Here is a 13,144-nt window from a genome sequence, read left to right on the forward strand (position 1 = left end):
ACCCGAGGTGAGTACCCCCCAGGGGCCGTTTTGTCGTTACAGTTCCTCTTTAAGGCTGAATTATCACAAATACCTTCTGTTTTAAGAAGGCAAAATTACATACGGACCAAGTCTTGTAAGGGCTTGTAGCCTTCCTTTGAATCAACTAGGATATGCAAGTTTTCTAGTACTGTTGTATACATTATTAATATTTTGTTCTGGTTGAACTTGATGGAAGGAACTTGATCCTGTGCTTTCTTGCCTTTCAGTAAATGCTTTTGAAAGACAAGAAAACCATAAGAATCCCCTATGAGGAGATGAACTATCCCAAAACCTGTCCGTTCTGTCAGGTTTGAACTGCCTACTTTTTTGCTGTAATGGTTCTTTAACCACGTCAGCCTTCAGTCGTTTTCACTTTATGCATCGGAGCAATGTTCACCTCCCATTCATTAGCATATAACTTTATCACTACTTATCACAATGAACTGATCTAGATCTTGTTTTTTCCGCCACCAATTAGGCTTTCTTTGGGTGGTACATTCTGCTAAGAGCCACTTTACTGTAAATGCATTTTAACAGGAAGAATAAGAAAAAACTGAAAAAATTCATTATTTCTCAGTTTTCAGCCATTATAGTTTTAAAGTAATACATGCCTCCATAATTAAAACTCACATATTGTATTTACCCATTTGTCCCGGTTATTACACCGTTTAAATTATGTCCCTATCACAATGTGAGGAGACAATATTTTATTTAGAAATAAAGGTGCATTTTTTTCGTTTTGCATCCATCACTATTTACAAGTTTAAGGCTTCTTTCACACTAAGACGTTGCGTTAGGTGCTACATTAAGGTCGCATAACGTGCACCTAACGCAACGCATGGTGGTGGTGGCAGAGGACGTTCGCAAAGACCTGCGTTAAGCAGTTCTTTGATGTGTCCGTGATGCGTACTATAGTACGCATGCGCTGGTGGAGACCACGTGAGCGGAACACTCCGCATCACGTGGTCCTGCCAGTGACATCAGCACCGTGCAGTGAATATTAATTAGCCATGTGGCTAATCACTGCGTCTGTGCAAGCAGGCTAACGTGGCAAAGCCGCTCTAACGCCGTAGCATGCTCCACTTTAGATTGACGTGCAGCGTTACAATGTAACGCAACGTGGGCACTGTGAACAGCCCATTGCAGTTACATTGCTGTGCGTTGGGGAGCGTTACAGGCTGCACTAACGTGCGCCAGTAAAGTCTCACTGTGAAAGCAGCCTAAAATTTAAAAAAAAAAATTGAAATATTTCATCTTTACATTGATATTTAAAAAGTTTAGACCCTTAGGTAAATATTTACATTTTTTTTTAATTGTAATTTTTTTTTTTTAATATTAAACATTTTATTTGTGAATTTTTGGGAGGGTGGGATGTAAATAGTATTTTGTTTGGGGTAACTATATGTGCATTTTTTTTTTTTACATTTAGTTGTAGCTTTACTTTTTGGCCACAAGATGGCAGCCATGAGTTTGTTTACATGACGTCACTCTATGCGTAACATATACGCTTAGAGGGACGCATGGGGACGCAAGAGCCAGAAAAAGCGAAGCTTCCGAGAGGAATCAGAGGAATCAGTGATCGGGCACCATAGCCCGATTCATTGATTTCTGGGCTAACAATCCGCGGCTCTGAGCTCGCGTGGACGCGCACATGGCCTCCTGAACGTAGCTACTACGTCCAGGAGGCAAAAGTGGTTGAAGGACTACTGTAGGGGGTAGTGAGAAAACAAGTTGAACTTACCTGGGGCTTCTAATAGTCCTCCACAGAGGTCCTGTGCCTGCGCAGCCACTCACCGATGCTCCGTTACCCGACTCTGGTTCACTTCTGTAATTTGCAACTTTTAAGTTGGAAAACCACTGTGCCTGTGCAGCCGCGTCCTTACTCCCCCTGCCGTCACCGGGAGCGCACTGTGCAGGTTCTGACCGTACCAGGACTGCGCCGTACACTCCCAGGGACGTCAGGGGGAGCAAGGACGTGGCCAGGCAGGCGCAGTGGTTTTCCGACTATAAAGAGAACCCGAGGTGAGTTTTACAAATCCTAATTGCATACAGAGGCTGGGTCTGCATATAATGCCCAGCCTCTGTTGCTATATTATATCCCCCCAGGCCCCCCCTGCGCTCTGCTATGCCTCCAAAGGTAAACCGCCATGCTAGCGACACACAGCGTGTCGCCAGCAGATTGTTTACATGTACACTGTCACTCTCTGCCGCTCCCCACCCCTGCCCTCCAATCAATGAACCGGGGCCGGTACCGGAGCATCGGTGAGTGGTTGCGCCCCAGGTAAGTTCAACTATTTTTTGCCCCATCCCCCTACAGTACTTCTTTAAAGTAAAACTGGAGTTATAACCTTGGATTCCCTAAATTACCAGAGAGTACATTGTGACTGTCAGTTGCTTCAATGAGCACACATCAGAGAACTTTTTCTTTACTAATTACATCTGTAGGAGTACATCTGATAATTTGTCCTGCAGCAGGCAATAATATCAGTCAGCTTTAGTAAGGTGCAAATAGGCATTTAAAAGACATCAAATCAGTCTCACAGTGGTTGATATTCATTTTTTACTGTGTAATGTTTTAGAGGGAAAAAAAAAAAAATGATGAAAATACTAGTTTCAAATTCAATATAAAAACAAAAAAAAATACAGTAACTTACGTCTTCTGTGTCTTTAACTCGTAATATCTGTTCTCTCAAGTCTTGCAAGTCATTAAATGTGGACTGTGCAGTGATAGAGTATACTAGTGCAAAACCCTGACCGTTCTTCATATACAAGTCTCTCATAGCCGTGAATTGTTCCTAGGAAGAAAAATGATTTTTTTTGACAGTTACATTAAAAACTGTTTGGTCCCCTTGGCGCTGATAGTTTGTCTGTTCTTAACATTAAAAATTATTCTTTTTAGCCCTGTCACTTTTGCTAGCAGCAATCATAATGGGATCAGTATGCGAGCATATGCATGAGCGACGGGAACCCGCAGGCGTATGATCGCGGCGGCGACTTTTAGTGCTGGACGCAAGTCTCACATCCAGGAACCTGTAGTATAGCCAATTTGTATGTCAGACTTGGGTCAAGGAACCAGTATTACTAGTCATCTGACAGTCCTGCTGATCTTTCTGGCATCAGTAGTGAATCACATTCCTGAAACAAGCATACTGGATACTGTACATTTGTCAGTGTACACTTGCAGTGTCTAGAAGTGATCGGATATCCTTTTTTTTTTTCTGCTAACAAAAAACAGAGATGGAAAAAGGCCACTGGTTTTAAAGGACAACTGGAACAAGATGGCTATGGAGGTTGCCATATTTATTTCCTCTTAAAGCGGGAGTGTCACCATAACAATCAGATTTCAACAGTAACTGGTCTGAGTGTATTAAGTGATAAAGATGCTAATCCTGCATTCAAAACTTTCTGCGGTTATGATTTGGAGTCATCACATACTTAAGGAGCACTGGCCCTTTAGTAGTCAGTGCCAAACAGTTGCATGCTGGGGTTTCTTTTTATCTATAATATATTCCTCCTCTTCCATTTATTTCCCTGCCTAGCTGCTTATCTGAAACACGATTCCCTGCTCACTTGTGTTTACAAGCAAGGCTGAGGTGACTCAGCAATTGGAGGAGAAAAGAAAAAAAAGTAAAAGGCAGAAATTACATCAGGATTTAGCCTAAACTGTGGGCAAAAGACATGGTTCCCACCAGGAACAGAATTCTCTTCATTTACTATACAACATTCACTGAAATTAAACCATGGACAGTACAATACATGTGTTATGTAAGTAGATCAAGTATCTATATATACTAAGTAGATATGTTTATCTACTTACATGTGTTTTTTTCCCTGGCATAGTATGGCTAATCCTACTGCTTTAAACAATACCAGTTGCTGGGCTATCCTGCTGATCTGCTACATCTAATGCTTTTGGCCAGAGACCCTAAACAAGCATATGCAGATCAGGTGTTTGACATTTTCAGATCTGACAAGATTAGACACATGCTTATTTCTGGTGTTAATCAAACACTACTGCAGCCACATAGACCAGCAGGGCTGCCAGGCAACTGGTATTGCTTAAAAGGTAATAAATATGGCAGCCTCCATATTCTTCTCACTTTAGTTGACCTTTAAATGACCTGCAAGTTCTGCTGCATTTTTTACTCGCTTTGGTGCATGGAAAAAAACTAACATTAATGGCTGTAGTGAAAATTTAACTTAATTTTACCCAAACGTCTAGCAACGCTGGCAGTCTTCATATATTTCTGCTCGCTTACCAAAACAAAATGTTTACTATACATATTGTACACAGAATAATAGTCAACTACTCACTGTGCCGGCTGTATCGAGAATTTCAAGCATGCACTGCTGTCCTTCTACTTCCACTTGCTAAAAAAAAAAAAAAAAAAAAAAAACAAAAAAAAACATAAAAAGTTAATCTACAAAGAGTACCTGTAGGTAAAGGCTAGCGCTCCACAAAACAGTTATTGGTAATATATGCTAATTTCACCAGTAGGGATAGGGGTTGCGCAGGCTCCACAAGAACACATATATTCTCTAAATAGCAATCCAAGTCCAGAAAAAAAGCAGCGATTACAATCCTCATATCCTGCTTGCTCCCAAGTAAAAGATATAAGATCACCCTGTAAAATAAACTTTACATAGCACAGTAGTGCATAATCTGAACCACTCAGTGATTCACTCAAAAGAAGGAGCAGAGAGAGGCCTCCACCGGAAACACTATACTTGGGGGGAAAGGATGCACCCCCTTAGTGGGTCACACTCACCGGATCCCCTCTTGTGTCAGAGCGTATCAGCCCTCCAATCTGTGCACAGCACCTTAAAACCAAGCCTTAAAAATACAAGAGTGGGACTCGCATAGCATAAAAACCTTCACAATTTATTGCTAGAATAGCATAAAATATGCGTACCAAATGTAAAAAACAATATGCGCTCATCTGTTGGGGCCAGCCACCGCCGCGGACGGATCCCGCTGCACACGCACAGTCCCCGTTAGCTTCACTTCCGGAGCCTGGGAGTCACGTGGGACGCATCAAGGAAGTGAAGCTAGCGGGGACTGTGCGTGTGCAGCGGGATCCGTCCGTGGCAGTGACTGCACTTTCTTTTGAATGAATCACTGGGTGGGTCAGATTATGCAGTACTGTGCTATATAAAGTTTATTTTACAGGGTAATCTTATATCTTTTACTTGGGAGCAAGCAGGATATGAGGATTGTGATTGCGGCTTTTTTTCTGAACTTGGATAAAAAGTTAATCCTCAAGGGCTCCAAGGCACTTTATAAGTTAATGTGAAACTATATCAATGTTACAGTTTAAATTGCACATGCTGTTTTTTACGCTCCATAACGCCCCTTTCCCCCTTGTGCACACTGTGAAACAGAAGTGCTGACGCAACGCACGGCAATTCCGTCCGAAAGTGATGTTTCGGCAGTGCGATAACGATGTAATTTCGATGGCAACCGAGAATTATGATTCTGTTGAGAATAACAAAGCATGAATGCAGCAGTCAATGCACTTATGATGTTCCCACAGATCGCTTTGCATCGCTGCAAAACCCACGAGTGTGGGTAAGAGGCATAAAAATATTCTAAACAAGGTGCATCCTCTGGAGCGTCAAAGCAGCGTTCTTGCAGGTGCACGGCCTCCTGGCCCTGGCAGCATGTACATACTAATGCAACATGGAGGAGCATGCTGAACAGACAGGTCAGTACGGTCCACTGCTGATAGTACTCTGCAGTGATGCAGGTTTTTACTATTATTATTATTATGGTGGGAAGGATATGGGGGGGGGGAGGGGGAATGTTAATGGATCACAAAATACAGTAATTCTTGTTCCCTAAATTTTGCATAGCAGTGTCCTCTAAAATATTTCACTAATGTCACAGTTAAAACACAAATCAAGTTCGAGGACAGGACCAAGAATAAAGCCTAGTGCACCTAGATGAATGGTCAATCACTGACAAATTTTACCACTTCCATGTTCCTACAAAATCTTCTCATAGTATTCAATATCTGTTGACCCTTATACTACATGGAGGTAGTAAAATTGGTCAGTGATTGGCCTGGGACAATTAATACACCCTTTTAGTTTTTAGTATCACATCCACGATGACACCCAGATCTATCTCTCAGCTCCTGAGCCCTCTACCCCATTATCTTAATCACTTCAGTACAAGTAGTCTCTGGCCCCTTAACCACTTAAGTACCAGTTGTCTCTGCCCCCTTAAGGACCAGAGACCGCTGGTACAATGCCGACAGAATACTAGGCCCGAACAATTGATCGAAATGGGATCGAAATCGCGATCACGGAAATGACAATTCCGTGATCGTCAAAGCGGCGTTTTTTAAGATATATCAGGCCAGCACTGTCCGCGGCGCTGTGCAGACAGTAAAAGCTCAGCAGTCCCTTCTCCCGCTGAACAAAGCTCGCCGCTCCATACACATAGTGGTGGGCCGGCGGCTCTCACTCACGGAGGTGGGTAGGGGAAGTGACTTTTCTGACATCCTTGCCCTGGTCTCGCGCTCTCCCGGCGCACGGCACGGTTGCCACGACCGGCTGGAGGCGGGGTGAGACGTTCAGAAGGTAATTGGCTTCCCGGTCAGGCCTGATGAATGGAGCGCAGGAGGCGGAGCCGGGATGGAGGGGGTAAGGAAATGCGGCAGGGGGATCCCGGGTGACACCGCCCCCCCGCCAGGCTACTTTCATACACATTTGTAGCAGCTACTGTACTGCCACAGGTCAGAGTTGGGGCAACAGGGGTTTCCTAGGGGTGGTGTTTATACTATGAGGGGTGGAGGATAGTGGCCATACATACTATGGGCTTGATTCACAAAAGAGTGCCGATAGCACGGCCATTTTCGCGTTTCGCACGATAACATTTTCGTGCGCAAATTTTCATGCGCAAACTATATCAGTTTCGCAAAAAAATTCACGTTTTCACATTAGCACTATCAGTTCGCACTCTTTTGTGAATCAAGCCCTATGAGAGGTGGGGGGATAGTGGCCATACATGCTATGAGGGGTGGGGGGATAGTGGCCATACATGCTATGAGGGGTGGGGGGATAGTGGCCATACATGCTATGAGGGGTGGGGGATAGTGGCCATACATACTATGAGGGGTGAGGGGAATAGTGGCTATACATACTATGAGGGGTGGGGGGATAGTGGCCATACATACTATGAGAGGTGGGGGGATAGTGGCCATACATACTATGAGGGGTGGGGGGATAGTGGCCATACATGCTATGAGGGGAGGGGGGATAGTGGCCATACATGCTATGAGGGGTGGGGGGATAGTGGCCATACATACTATGAGGGGTGGGGGGGATAGTGGCCATACATACTATGAGGGGTGGGGGGGAATAGTGGCCATACATACTATGAGGGGTGGGGGGATAGTGGTCATACATACTATGAGGGGTGGGGGGATAGTGGCCATACATACTATGAGGGGTGGGGGGATAGTGGCCATACATGCTATGAGGGGTGGGGGGATAGTGGCCATACATACTATGAGGGGTGAGGGGAATAGTGGCTATACATACTATGAGGGGGGGGGGGGTAGTGGCCATACATACTATGAGGGGGGGGGGATAGTGGCCATACATACTATGAGGGGTGGGGGGATAGTGGCCATACATACTATGAGGGGGTGGGGGGATAGTGGCCATACATACTATGAGGGGTGGGGGGATAGTGGCCATACATACTATGAGGGGTGGTGGGATAGTGGCCATACATACTATGAGGGGTGGTGGGATAGTGGCCATACATACTATGAGCGGTGGGGGGATAGTGGCCATACATACTATGTACTACAAAAAAAAAAATATTAATTGGGGAGTGTGGGAGGTAATGAGTTAATTTTTAGTGTAAAACTAATGCATTTGTATATGAAAAATGCTTTAGGGTGTAGTCTTACTATTTGGCCACAAGATGGCCACAGTAACTTTTTGTTTATGCGACCTGCAAGAGTAGGAAGTACGCTTGCAGGAAGTCTTATGAGGCTGGGAAACTTTTTCTCACAATGATCGCTGCTTCTCATAAAAGCAGCTGATCATTGCGGGGGACTTAGATCAACAAACGGGAATGTTTTTCCCGTTGATTGATCTCCGGGCGGGCGGCGGCGTGCACGAGAGCAGGAGCGCGCGCATGAGTGAGCGGGAGCACGGGCAGCGGCGGAAGGTGCGGATATCTCCGTCCCTGGGGGTGAAAGGATGGAAAAAGGGACGAGATATCCGCACCTATGGGGGTAAAGTGGTTAAGGACCAGAGACTAGGAATGATCAATGAGATGCAAATATTTCCGAGTTCATGCAGGATTATGCAGATTTCTATGCAAATTTATGCCGCTTGAAAATGGACTAATCAAGTTAAAAATGGTTGATCCATTTTAAAGATGAATACATTTGCACACAAATGTATATAACCTGCATGATCTCTAAAATATTTGCATCTCATTGATCATCCCTACCAGAGACTGCTGGTACCAAAAAATGGGGCTTACCGACGTTAAGCTGCACCGACCAGTTGCTCTCGCTTCGCTAAAACCCACTCGCTCTCCTATCGCTATGACAGCAGAGCTCTGTGAAACGGTCAGAAGCAGATTTCATTAGCTCCTGACCCTGTGATCACTATGAGCCAATGTGATTGGCTCACAGTGATCACAGAGTCAGGAGGCAATGAAATATGCACCTGACTGGCTGAAGGAGCTCTGCTGTCACAGTGACAGCAGAGCGAGTGGACTGCAGCAATGTAAAAGCGATGCAATTAGTGGGAGCATGTGGAGATTGAAATTCAGGGACTGACAGGGATAACAGGTCCCAAACCGGGCATAAAGTTCATTCAGCGTGGTCCGGAAGCGGTTAAAGGAAACCTGAAGTGAGAAATATAGGAAATCTGAAGCGAGAAAAAAAAAACAGCACTGCGATAGTCGACTATTATTAAAGCCGCAATATGCAGCAAAGGAGGTAAATCCAGGCACACAGCGGTAGCTGCTATCGGGCATAGATATTTACCCTCTATGCCGCAAATCGCAGCAAAAGTGGTCAATTTTGGTGCCTTCGGCCGCCCGATTAGAGGCAAAGAAGCTAAATTTCAGCACTGAGGCACGCGGATATGCAAATTACTCTTCTGTTGTACAGAAATTAAGGCATCCAAGGACATTTATTTATGGTTGCATAACAATGTATCTCCATTTTATGTCCAGTGTATATAAGCTGTGTGTTCTGAATGTTGCCAGTGTACGTGAAGCAAGTCTGGGGAAAGCTTCATAGCCGAAAGCATACTTCTTTTCTTCTAAGTAAGCCAATAAATGGTATCATCTGGATATAAAATAATAATATTATATATGCACTTTGTGCCATATTAGTATCCAATCTAATCATTACAGTATTCTACTCTGCAGCCTACCAAAAAATAGACTGGTGCCTCCCAAATCCCTACAGAACTCTGCAGCTCATTTCATTAACATTCCTTGGACATAAGCAAGAAGAGGGCACGGTCAAAAGGACATCACATAATTCAGGCTGCCGTTGGTGGAATATTCTCACCTGGTTTGGTGACCCCTTACTATTGAGCCTTCCCAGCTATCTGTTAATTGCTAATGGATTTGATTTTTCTGAAGAGATGTGTAGTATAAAGGAAAAAAAGCCCACCAGAAAACTAACTTGAATAAAACTAGAGGCCACTGTTGTACCACAATCACAAAACTGAAAACAAACATTCAGTTCCAATGTTAACAAGAAAAGTTGGTCCATAAGGAGTTTATTATGCTAGACACAATGCAATTTTCAGGCAGATTTGCTGTCATTAAAGCAATTACTGTATTTGACACCGTATAAGACACTTTTTCTCCCCAAAAAGTGGGGAGAAAAAGTCCCTGCGTCTTATACGGCAAAGGCAGGGAATCCCCGACTTACGATCGCCCACCGTTACAAACCGCCGACCTGCCGTATCATCGGGGATCATCGTCTGTTACTCTGGTGTGCTGTTCCCAGAATATTACGTGTCCCCACTTCTGTCACCCGTGTGGCCCCTCTGTTCAGCCCCGTATTCTGTGTCTCCGCTTATGTATATTAAAGTCCCCTGTTCTGTCCCGTGTGGCCGCTTTGCCCCGCGCCCCCTAGTCGGTGTCTCCCCGTGCAAGGTAAATTAATTGCCAGCCAGCATGTCTTACTGCATCAACGCTGCACGGGGATCGCCGATGTCCTCTCTCCCCATTCTAGTGACCGGCGCTTGTGTAGATGAAAGAAGGGGGGACATAAAATGAGCAGACAGACAAGGGACAGAGCAACCACATAGGGAACAGAAAGGGGGGGGGGGGGGACATATAGTACACAGAGATACACAGACAAGGGGGCTGGACAGAGGCTACACAGGGGTCAGGAGGGGGGGGGGGGCAGCCACAGAAGACGACACCACAGGGGACACAGGCTGGACAGAGTAGCCACACAGAGGGCAGAAGGGGGGCACACCCAGTGACAGAAGAAGACACCTGGGGATACACAGGGGAAACCTAAGGAAGAAGGGGAAACACAGGGGATCAAAGAGGACGGAAAAGGACTCCAGGGAACAGAAGGGGACACCATTATAAGACACTCCTGGAATATGGACACACCAGGTTTAGTATATATTTTGTCCCCTAGTTTTTGCCCTCTAAACCTGGGTGCATCTTATATTCCGGAGTGTCTTATACGGCGGCAAATACGGTATTTCCAACATGTCGGAGCTGATTGCCGATTAATTTTTCATAGAAAAGAACGAAACAATGTTTTAAAAATCGTTCCGAAATCAGATTGGACATATTGGAAATAATTGGTCTGACAGTAAATCTGTCAGAAATTGCATCATGTGTACCTAGCATAAAACTGTAAGGGCAGCTTTGTAATATATGTACACTCACCTGTCCATATACAGCCTACAATATGTAGGCTGCACCAAGCAGCTTTTACACAAGGCGGAAAAAACATAGGCAGTCAGGCTTGCATCCCTCTTAAAGGAAACCTAAAGTGAAAAAAAAAAAATTGTCGATCCTGGGGCTTCTTCCATCCCCCCGAAGTTTTCCAAGTCCCTCATCGTCTCCCTGCAGGCCGCCATTCCTCTGGTGTCCCCCTCCAATGCTGGATGTGTGGCCCCATGCTGCACACCTCCAGTGCACTCACGTGCCTGTGAGCTCTATGCACTTGCACAGTAATGAAAAATTGCTTCTACACATTTGCAGAACGCTCCCAGCCGCAGGAGCGCGATAGAGGATGTACACAGGAGGCGCTGTGCATGCGCAGTGGCCTGCAGACTAGTCAGTGGACTGGATTACGAAGGCAGGCAGTGGAGGTATGGCTGAAAGTGGAATAACAGCAAGGAAGCAAGAAGAAGACTCAGGTAAGTAAATGGTCATTTTTTTTCCACTTTAGGTTCACTTTAAAGCCGGGGACTTTTTTTTTTTTTTTTTTAGATCACAGGTGTCAAACTTAACCTGCCTGGCGTTCTGATTCCCGCAGCCCTGGGAACGTTTTTTGCATTTTTTTTTTAAATATATCATGTAGCTAGCCTAGCGCTAGCTACATGATTTCCCCCCTCCCTGCGGCGTCCCTCCCACCCCTTCGATCCCCGCCGGCGCAATCACCCATCCGGAAATCCCGTTCTGAACGGGATTTCCAGGAGGGCTTCCCCCGTTGCCATGACAACGCACGTCGGCGGACGTCACAGGGAGACCCGATCCACCCCTCAGCGCTGCCTGCCACTGATTGGCCAGGCAGCGCACGGGGTCTCGCCTGGGGGGGGGGGTCCTGCATCGCGGCGGGTAGCGGCGGATCTGCGGCGATCGGACAAAACACGCAGCAAGCAAAGTGCTTGCTGCGTGTTTTAAAAAAAAAAATATTCAAATCGGCCCAGCGGGGCCTGAGCGGTGACCTCCGGCGTCTCTGGACGAGCCTAGCTCGTCCAGAACGCTAGGGAGGTTAAGGCCCGTAGGCAGAATTCTGCCTTGCCATATTGGGAGCTTCAAAAAAAAGCAGCAAAATAAAGGAGGAAGTGGAAAGCAACAACCTGTGCTGTGTACATGCTCACAGCAAACAAAGTTACAACATAGTAGGCCACCTTGGGGGGGGGGGGGGGGGGAGGCGTCTGACTTTATAGGAGAAGCAGCCATCGATGTAATCTGTTTGGCCACAAGGGGCATAATAAATGCCGTCACTGCAAAACGTGCCATGTGGCTGAGACCATGGTCGGCAGATGCTAATTCTAAGGCTGTCTGGTGTAAAATCCCGTATGACGGAAAGAATCTTTTTGGTGACAAGATGGATGCAGCCATTTCACGGGTCACCAGTGGCAAGGCGGGACTACTCCCGCAGCACAGAAAGCAAAGGAAGACTCGTCCAGGTGACAAGAGGCAGTTTCAGTACAGATCAAGAGCCTTTAAAAACAGCAGGGGAGGTCAGTCCTTTCGTAAGTCACGGCAGTCCACACAATCCTCACTGGCCAAATATAACAAGCAGCAGAAGCATAAATGAATTAAGAGCAGCGTACAAAGCGCTTCGTCATTTCAGCGACTACATCAGGGGCACGAGTGTAATGTGGAGGATGGACAACACCACGGCAGTAGCATATGTGCAAAACCAGGGTGGTACACACAGCAGAATCCTACTAAATGAGGTAGCACCCATAATGGAATGGGCTCAGAACAACCTGTCCTCACTGCAGGCAATCCACATACCGGGCATACAGAATCACCTGGCCGATGCGTTGAGTCGGAGATGGTTATATCACAAGGAGTGGTCTCTCAAGCAGGACATATTCAAGCTAGTCTGCTTATCATGGGGACACCCACAGGTGGACATGATAGCCAATTCGGAGAACACAAAATGTTTGACCTTCTTCTCCAGACACAAATGCTAACAGGCAGCGGGATGGGATGCCCTGACAATACCGTTGAGATTCACCCTGGCATGTGTGTTCCCTCCAACACCTTTAATACATCGCTTACTGAAGAGAATTCAGAGGGAGAAGATAGTGATAATTTTACCATATTGGCCATGCAGGCCCTGGTTTCCTCTCCTTCAGGAATTAGCGGTAGAGCGCCCAATGAAACTCCCATGCCCGAAAGACCTCTTCCCGCAGGGAG

The 13,144-nt window shown here is 45.9% G+C and overlaps 1 protein-coding gene across 2 annotated transcripts in view; it reads right to left on the bottom strand.

Moving 5' to 3' along the window:
* The window catches only part of RAP1A (RAP1A, member of RAS oncogene family), a 221,457-nt gene that overhangs the window by 20,751 nt on the left and 187,562 nt on the right, over positions 1-13,144 (bottom strand). For both annotated transcript variants that reach the window (XM_068269744.1, XM_068269743.1), the window contains 2 exons: positions 4,336-4,392; positions 2,676-2,816 (listed from right to left, as the gene is read on the bottom strand). In XM_068269744.1, the coding sequence (XP_068125845.1) occupies positions 2,676-2,816; positions 4,336-4,392 (198 nt within the window). The remainder of the gene's footprint in view (positions 1-2,675; positions 2,817-4,335; positions 4,393-13,144) is intronic.

The sequence above is a fragment of the Hyperolius riggenbachi genome, chromosome 2, assembly GCF_040937935.1.
Source record: "Hyperolius riggenbachi isolate aHypRig1 chromosome 2, aHypRig1.pri, whole genome shotgun sequence".
Taxonomy (NCBI): domain Eukaryota; kingdom Metazoa; phylum Chordata; class Amphibia; order Anura; family Hyperoliidae; genus Hyperolius; species Hyperolius riggenbachi.